The following is a 9,271-nucleotide window of genomic DNA, read 5'->3' as shown; positions in this document are numbered from 1 at the left end:
GTGTGACCTGAACACGTTCGATAAAACTCCAATATTTTGACACAGAGGATGGTGGTTTTTCCCGAGAAGTAGTGAGGTTGTGAGTAGCTAAACTGGAAGCTGACATTGATTCTTTTGCCTAGCATATGAGAATTGTCTTTGAAAATGAATGCATTCCAAATGAGGCAGAATGAAAAGACAGAGCAGTGGATGGTGAGATCAGTGGCATCATTTATGCCTTCGTTTCAATTTGTGTCTGAAGCCATGGCTCCTCCTTAAAAATTCTAGATTTTGAAACTTTAATTTGTTACAAAATATTGATGTAGGATTCTGGCAGTTGCTTGCTAGTGTCTTGACACAGACACATATCAAACTTTAAAGAAGTGTAAACAAAGAAGTCTTGTTATGAGATATTTATTTAAGATCAAGAAAGATGTTAAGGACAAAGTATAGGAGAAACAACCATTTCCTGTAGCTCTGAAAGCAAATTGTGAGCTCATTTTTCTCTATTCTGCAAGTTCAGCTGCAGAAGCATGTGAAGCTCACACCACCGATAATGACATTCCCAGCACGACATTCTCTTGGACAGCAGAACGTTAATCTACAAGCGTGCAGTGCAGCAGTATGTGAAGCTCATACCACCGATGACGCAGTTCCCAACACGAAGTTCTGTTCGCTGGCAGAATACTAATCTGCAAGAGCAGACCATGCCCCTTGTTGAGCCTGGGAACACAGAGAGAGCATGAGAAATTGAGCACCAAGGTCAGCAGTGGGTGGTAAAGGGAAACTGGGAGAAGTCACATGCTGGCTGACAGGTGATGTTGGCTGCCTTAGGGCCGGTAGCATGAACAACCTCAGTCAATAGGAATAAATACACAGAGCAGTGCTGGTCACACAGGATTTGAGACTCATTCTCATTTGCTCTCATTTCTGTGCTTCTGCCCCATCACCACGCACCTGAACATACTTTTAAGCCCATCTCCAGTTTTTAAAAGTTCCTCTATAGGCAGAATAAAATATTCTCCCTATAATATCTACTTGTTTAGATCCAGAAAGAACTAGTCAATGTGTCTCTCCATATCTTAACCCTAGCGAATTTTATAGACATATCTTGGAATCAAGTCTTTGGAGAAAGAAGACTACTTACATTTGTTTGTCTCTCTATTCAGTTTGGAGATAAGAAAATCAAGGCCCAGAGATGCTAAGTAAAGCCACCTAAGTGACATCCACCATTGAGACGTGATTCCAGAGCCCGTCCCCCATCCGTCCCTCTAGACTCTGTAGCTTTTTTATGTTGGCCTCTCTCACCTGAAACCTGAAGAGCAGAGCTTTTATCCCATGCAAAGGAAATAGATATGTCCTGATCATCCGCCCCACGCTGCTCCTGGCCTGCAGCCTCATCGCCTCTTGCCTGGAGTGGGCCTGCCCGGGCCTGGAGGGCTACGAAGAGAATGGCAGCGAGGAGGGTGATAATCCTCATGGCTACGGTGACCTGGAGGAGGGAGAGCAGGAGCAGCTGTGTGGGGAGGGAGAAGCTAGCTTGGATTTGTAGCTTTGCTGGGAGAAGGCTCAGAGACAAGAAACCTTTGGCCTTCTGAGTGAGAGGAGGTGTGCATTTCGTTAGAGAGGATGCCGGCTCCTATTGGCCTTGACGTCCCTGGAATGCTCCTCTGCTCTCCCAGCTTTCTTCATAGGAAGCTCTATGTTCAGTGTCTGTGCTAGGTTGAAGTTGATGGTGATGATGAGGACCCTGGCATTTTTTCCTGTTTTCAGGAAACACCTAATATTTCCTGGTTAAATATTTAATATTCTAAAAAGAATGGAAACAGTGCTTTCATTCAATAATTTAAGAGAGAAAATGCCTCTTATTTCTTGATAATGGACCCTACTATTTTCTTCAGGTCTAAACACTGGTGCCAGTCCTGAATGCCAGTGGAGTAGAGAGTAACTCATTGCAGGCTTCAAGGTCTTTATACCCTCATGAAGGAGTGACTGAGGTTATGGGGTGAGTAGTCTCCTGTAGAGGCCGGAGTGAAGAGGACAATGACCTTATCAGGCTACAGTGAAAGGAGCTCAGTGAGAGAGAGAAAGGGTTGTGTAAGGTTCATGAGTTGCTATTCGCATACATGTGGTCCTTTCTCTCACAGCATGTAAAAAATCAGCTCAACATGGATTGAAGACTCAACATAGACCTCAAAAGAGCTGAAACCATAAAACTACGAGAAGCACATACAAAGATAAAGCTTTTGACAGTGATGTGAGTGATGATTTCTTGGCTATGACACCAAAGACACAGGCAATAAACAAATGGGAAAATAGACAAGCGGGGCTGCATTGAATGCTTAAGCATCTTCATAGCCAAGGAAACAATCAACTGAGTGAAACGGCAACCCAGAAAGTGAGAGAAAATGTTTGCAAAGCCTACGTGGTAGAAGGGGTAAATATCCGAATACATAAGGAAGTCAAACAACTCAATAGCAAAAAGCAAACAACCTGATTGAAAAACAGACCTGGGACCTGCAGAGGCTTCTCTCACAATAAAATAATGTTTTAAGGAGCTATGATCATCTTTATTGGACATGTCAAGTAGGACACGTGTATTTGGAAGGAAACTTTTTGAGTTTTCCTATTGACTTAGCTGGTAGCCGTTACCGCCAGCAGCCACCAGACACCCAGATAGAAGTTCACAGCAGGGGCTCCACCCGCTGGGTCCCTCTGGGGTGGCCCTACAGTCAGAGGTCAGACTGGGGGCACAGCTTCAATATTGAAACCTCAATGTGAAAGTTTAAGTTTTGTGTTACTTACAGATCCTCAAGCTAGGCGGGGTGAGCAGAGAGGGCAGACAGCAGTCGTCTTTTCCAGGTCTTATGTAGCAAGAGCAGCTGTGCACACAGAGGAGAGGACTTCCCTATTTAACGGTCTTTTGGGATCAGGTGTCCTAATTTTTCGGGGTTACTTTCTATTGGGTTCTTTAAATAACTGTTAACAAGGGCAGTTGAGAAATTTGGCAGGAAGCTGGAGTTCAAGCAGGAGTCCACAGAGGGACCAACCCCTCGTCTACTTTGGTCAGCTCTGGCCAGGCCTAGGCCGCAACCAACTATGGATTCTTCATGACTCCTAAGACAATTGACCCCATGAAGCCTATACTGGTGGCTGAGACCGGACTACATGTACCGAGGGAATATTTAAAGCCACCAGGAGAGCCTGGCCTGCATACTGTTGTATACACCTTGCAAGGAGACTAGGATCAGAATGCCACCCACACGCAGATGAGGATTTGGAATCTGGTCTGAACTGACCTCCCTAGGCCCGGGGGTCTAACCATAAAAGCAAATCCAAGCCATTCAGACAAGTAAGGTTGGAGAACACCTGGGTGAGACTGAATACCGCCTGGGCTTTTGTTGCTGGATGGGGCAGGTTGGAGGCTCCCGAGGAAAGGACGCGCATATAGCATGTGGTTCCCTAGAGGGGACAATCACCTTTTTGCTTGGTCTTGGATGGTTCAAGCCTAAATGATTGTCTATGCCATCCAGGCCAAGGACTCATCAAATGATTGCGTGACACCTAATGTCTCTCAGAAGTGCCTCAGGAAGGTGGCCAAAGCTGCAGCGAGACTGGTGTTAGCTTGCGTCAACTTGTGTTGTGAGCTCAAATACCCTGTTCCCAAACCGATCCCATAGGCTTACGAGTCTCCCTACACCCACAGTTAGGAAGATGGTCACTGGGTGCATGGGATGCATAAGCTTTCCCTTGTGTGGTCCCTCCTGGGTTATTTAAGGGGGAGTCCCAGGGAGACTAGTGCACATTTTAAAATGTACCACTCTCCACCATCCTCCTCCTCATAGTGAGGTAAACGGGATGAGGTTTCTGGAAATGAGAAAAGAATGCAGTCATTCCTGAAGGAATGAATACCTACAGCGAGGTTGCTGAACCCAGTATGCAGGCCAGGCAGCCCCTGCCGCCATGGGAGGGTCATGCACAGCGCTGGTCCTGCAGGCTGGGCGCTCAGGGCCTCCCCTGCAGCTCTGCGTGAAGGCAGCAGGCACTGGGCTGTGGAGGACTGGGGGCAGCGGCGCTCTCAGTCTTAAGGAGGGAGGAGGCATCTCAAGCCTCGCTAGGGGTGGTTGCTGTTCCAGAGCAGTGAAGTCGGCTGCCCCTCTGAGGAAGCAGTGAGTTCCTGATCTGTCGCAGGCCCAGCAATTTCACCTTTGGAGGAAGTGGGCACTGGACTCATTCCAGCAGAGGAAGAAATTAGGGCTACTTGGGGAACTGGGCCCCAGATGATGGTTTTAGGTTCTAGGGCATTAATAGGTGCCTGAAGGGCCCAGTGGATATGGATGTAGAGGCAAAACGAGAAGGGGTGTGTGTGCACGTGGGGAAGTTCTGGTGGTTGTGGGAATGTCCAGTGTCCTGCAGAAGTGAAACCTGGACCAGCCTCCTGCACACAGAACACCCTCCAATCCATAGGCATTTTCCTAGTAACGTAGGAGAGAGCTGTTACTGGCAGAGCTGGTTAGATTTGGGTGTGATACTGTAACACACAGGTCTTCCAGCGACCCCAGAGCACTACGTCATTCCTTCCACCATGTGAGGACATGTCCCTGAACACAGGTCCTGCTGCTTGCCAGTTGCAGCGGTGATAACTGGATGGAGGTGTGGTAGAAAGAGAGCGACTTTATTCACCAAAACTAGTAAGGGGGAAATGGCTGGATTCACATCAAAGCAACCACTTCAAGTTTTGGGGGAGAAGACAGGAGTTTAAAAAGGGGGACTTCACATGGGAGGCATGCAGGGGTTACGCTGGGTGTGAGGTCTGTGTCTCTTGTTTCGGTGGCTACCTTGCGTCTCTGTCCACCTGGCTCATGGGCTGGTGTCCTCTCCACAATGGCTGTGCTGTTGACTAGAGGCCTTGAGGTAATCTGTGGAATATTCCAAGATATAGGAGTCAAAATGTTAACTTAGCTCATCGCGGTTTCTGACATTCAAATTCAAGACCCAACTAAGATGACTGAAAAACATCAAAACTACCACACTCAGAGAAGCTGATGCAAACACGGTGCAGTGCACAACGACAGGAGGTGAGAGCCGAGGACAGGTGTGCCAGGGGCAGCCTAGGCATCAGGCTCCCAGGTAAGTTATTTGATGCAAAGCCCCGTGGGAGAACAGCCTTTTTTTTTTTTTTTGACAGAATCTAGCTCTGTCGCCTAGGCTAAAGTGCAATGGTGTGATGTTGGCTTGCTGCAATCTCTGTCTCCTGGATTCAAGCCATTCTTGTACCTCAGCCTCCCAAGTAGCTGGGATTATAGGCTCCTGCCACCATGCCTGGCTAATTTGTGTGTGTGTGTGTGTGTATATATATATGTGTGTATATATATGTATATGTATATATGTGTATATGTATATATGTGTATATATGTATGTATATATATATATGTGTGTGTGTGTGTGTGTATATATATATATATTTAGTAGAGATGAGGTTTCACCATGTTGGCCAGTCTTGTCTTGAACTCCTGGCCTCAGGTGATCCACCCGCCTTGGCCTCCCAAAGTGCTGGCATTACAGGCATGAGCCATCGTGCCCAGCCGAGAACAGCCTTATTGATGCTTATCAGCAGTGAGGGAGGGACGGCTACATGAGAGGCTGGAAGGACAGAAGATGAGATCAAGCTTGGGGAGCTTCTTGGTTAATGTTCAGAGCTAGAGGAATTCCAGGTGCTGGCAGGAATTAGTGGGTGTCTAGTGGGTGAAACAAAGATCGTTGGAACAAAGATTGTTGAGGGTCACTGTCATTCAAAGGTAAAAGTAGTGAGAGATTGGGAGGGTGACCTGCCAGGTGATATCAGAGTGAACTGTTTTTCCAGGATTCTTAATGAGTTATTTGGCTTTCAGCAGCAAAGAAAAAAAATACACATATTCAGAAAAGGGAACAAATCATTTTCCCATCCATTACATTCTGCTTTTTCTTGTAAGCAGAGTTCAGAAAAATCAAACAGAGAAACAGAAAAAATAGCCTATGTCTTTTATTGTAAAATAAAATTTCACCCGTACGTTTCAGAAATGCAAGGAAGCATTTACTGAAGACTGTTGCAAAAAAGTCAAAATGTTGCAATAGGGAAAACGGTTGTCCTACACTCTCCTAAAGCCAAAGGCGGGAGAATGTAAGCCCTGCTGGGAGCTAGCGGGATAGTTAGCTGGAGGTCGTTAGGAGGGAAGTTGACCAGTGTGATTGGGCCATCTGTGTTGGCTAATTTGTGCTTATTGGAGTTAGGCTTTTATCCTCCTTCAGAGACACGGCTGCTATACCCTTGCATAATCACATTTATAGGGTGAGGGATCTGACTTACTCTTTTATTGTCCTACCATAAGAGTGGCTCGAGGTAGAAAATCTCTTGTACATCATCAGTGAACCCAGACGCTATCTGCATCCTGGGGAACAGTTCTGGATCTCATCCAAGGCTGAGCGAGTTGCCCCGGTTGCTTGGAGAGCCTCACACCTCTGCCTGCATTCTCTGTCCCTAGAGTTTGCAGCTGTCATTGCTCACCGTAGACTGCAGTAGCAGAAGCCACATGTGGTGCTCCCAGTGTGTCTTTATCCACACAGAGGAGCAGGGAGGCTCCATCCTCATCTGCCCCTTTCCCTTGGATTGATGGATGCTTCTAAGCAAATAGGCCCAAATTCTACTCCATCCTTCTCTGTTGCAACAGTAATTACTCTCATTTCAGTGGAGATTGACCTCCTCTTGTGTATCTCTTGCCTTCACGCTATTCTCTCCATTGAACATGCTGCTCTACTCCTTTGTTAAGTGTCTCCATGTTTTAAATATCTTTAGGCTTAACCATACAATTTTTTATTGCCGCTGCAAGCCAAAATAATCTCTTTTTTCTTCTAAAGTCCTAATGCTTCATGAAGCCACATTTTGCCCAAGATATTTTTCTGTATTTCTGCCTTTAATGTTTTTAGTTTGTTTCTTAAATGTATGCCATCACAGGAACCAGAAACAAGGACAGTCTTAATGCTGTAGTTTTCAGGTTTATTCTAGACAGTTTTGTAATAACAATGTGATTTTGTAATGATATATGATGTTAGAGATTATTAATTGGTTTATTCATAATGAATTTATTGATCCCTTATGATGTGTTAGGCAATCATCTATGCACTGTGGTACGATCAGCCAAACATGCAGTTTCCCTTCTAACATAAGAAGGCAAATGTTACAGAGAGTCAGTGAAGTGTACAGAAGGTGAGATGGTTATAATTGTAAAGTTAGCAATAAAGAGAACCAGTGGGATGGAAGTCACCAGGGGGAAGTTGTTGCAATTTAAAATTGAGAAATTGAGGAAGAACACAGTGACAAAGTGAAATTTTAGCTGAGACCCCAGAGCTGGAGAGCAAGCCAGGTAGAATTTGTGGTGAAGTGCAGATGCCCTGAGATGGAGTCAGCCTGGCCCACATGACAGTTTAGGAGCATATACAGAGTTAGTTCATGACCAGAGGACTTTCAATCAGTGGTAGTGAACCAGAAACCAAAGAAGGGTGTGCAGACTTCACACCCTGAATCCTACTGGGTCCATCACCTTCACTGTCTAAACAAGCGGAAGAGCTGGGACCATTGTGTCTGTCAGACCCACTGTGTCCTCCCTGGGATCTGTATTGGGTTCCCCAGCTGTGCAGCATCTCAGTGGGGTGTGTGGACCCCTGAACTGCCTTTTCAGACAGGCAGAGCCTCAGTCTGGGGCTGACACCTGCTTAGAATCTGCATAGGGTGGATGTGGGCAACACCTGCTCCCTTCTCCTGGGCTCTGGGCATTTGTGGTTGGTGTTGGTGGTCGCAGCAGTATCTGGGCCATGACATGTCTTAGCCTGGAGTGGTGAATAACCCACTAGAGACACCTTCCTTTCTTTGAAGCCTGTAATCTCTGTCCCACTCAAACTCCTTGCATCATTTTACCAGTGTCCACCCGCTATGAATGGCCATGGCTTGAATATAGTTTCTTTTTCAAACGTGTGTTTTAAACTAGCCAACTGCAACTACCAGATCCAGAGTGAATACGAGGGGCTCATGCTGGACTCCTGAAAGCGGTCGTGTCCTGAAAGGCCATTTGTAGGACATATTGGACAAGGATTCAAGGGTCAGTGGGAATCAGGGGAGGGAAAGGGAGGACAGACAGGAGGAAAGGTCATGTCACACCCCAGCAAGATGTCAGCCTGGCCCTCAGGGACACCGGGGTTAGGCAGTGACCCTGTCTTCTTGGAGGGGACAAGGAAGACAGGCTCAGGAAGGCGCAGACCCCACGTATGCTCTGCCTGGTGGGGAGGCTGCAGTTGGAGGCAGGACAGCAGGGGGCGCTGTGGCCTTCCCGGCAAATGCTCTGAGCATGTCAGAGGGCGCTTCTGGTTCATTCCCTTTCCCCAGACCTGGTTTCTTGCTCACTCACTGATGTGCAGGATGTTTTGGGATCAGAGCCTCAGTGCCCTGCAGCAACAACAGGGCCGCCAAGTTGCTGATGACATTTATTTGCTCTCTTCTCTTTTCCCCTCCAAAGCTGTATTTTCCAAGCTGAATCGTGTTCTCAGCGGCTTTAAGGCAACCTAAGACAGTGCACGTTGTAAAGTGCAGGGCAGCATTTGTGCGTGTGGGTTTTCTGGGTGTGAAGACGACTTTATGGGTGTGAAATCCAGGTCTTAGTAGACGTGGCTGGAGGGTGCTCTTAATGAGGACATCCCGGTGTGGGCTGCTGTGCTTTCTGTTCCATGCATCCCGCCTTTGCTAACAACCCATTTCCCTCTTAATGAAAGTTGTTTCAGTGGATCTCCTGTAACCCTATGTCTTCGAAGGCAAATGTGTGACCTGAACACTTTCCATAAAACTCCAATTCTTTAGCACAGAGGATACTGATTTTCCTGGAGAAGTAACAATTTTGTGACTGCATAAACTTCAAGCTGACACCGAGTGTTTGCCCAGCACACAATGGATCCGAAGAAAATGAGGCAGAGTGAAAAGGCAGAACAGTGAATGGTGAGATCGGTGGTGACAATGGACCTTCATTTCAACTTAGGTTTGAAGCTCAAATTCCTGCTTGAAATTCCTAGAATTTTGAATTATATTTTGTTCAAAAATTTGATTTAGGTTTCTGGTACATGTATCCCAAATGTGTTGACACAGACACATACACACATACACGTTAAAGAGGTGTAAACACAAAAGTCTTGTGAGAAGACATTTATTTGGGATGAGGAAAGGAAACTGAGGACAAGGTATAGGAGTAACAGCAATTCTCTGTAGCTCTGA

At 46.4% G+C, this 9,271-nt stretch overlaps 1 protein-coding gene across 1 annotated transcript; it reads right to left on the bottom strand.

Annotated features, from left to right (window-relative positions):
• Positions 1–377: 377 nt before the first annotated feature.
• On the bottom strand, positions 378–2,862 carry LOC116472393 (defensin alpha 4). The gene is made up of 3 exons (XM_032159165.1): positions 2,785–2,862; positions 1,288–1,471; positions 378–702 (listed from the first exon to the last, which is right to left on the bottom strand). Exons 2-3 carry the CDS (start codon positions 1,457–1,459, stop codon positions 581–583), a joined length of 294 nt encoding a protein of 97 aa, XP_032015056.1. The 5' UTR covers positions 1,460–1,471; positions 2,785–2,862; the 3' UTR covers positions 378–580.
• Positions 2,863–9,271: the final 6,409 nt, after the last annotated feature.

Source organism: Hylobates moloch, unplaced genomic scaffold (genome assembly GCF_009828535.3).
Source record: "Hylobates moloch isolate HMO894 unplaced genomic scaffold, HMol_V3 SCAFFOLD_8, whole genome shotgun sequence".
Taxonomy (NCBI): domain Eukaryota; kingdom Metazoa; phylum Chordata; class Mammalia; order Primates; family Hylobatidae; genus Hylobates; species Hylobates moloch.
The sequence above is the reverse complement of the archived record's forward strand: the minus strand, read 5'-3'. Positions and strand labels throughout refer to the sequence as shown.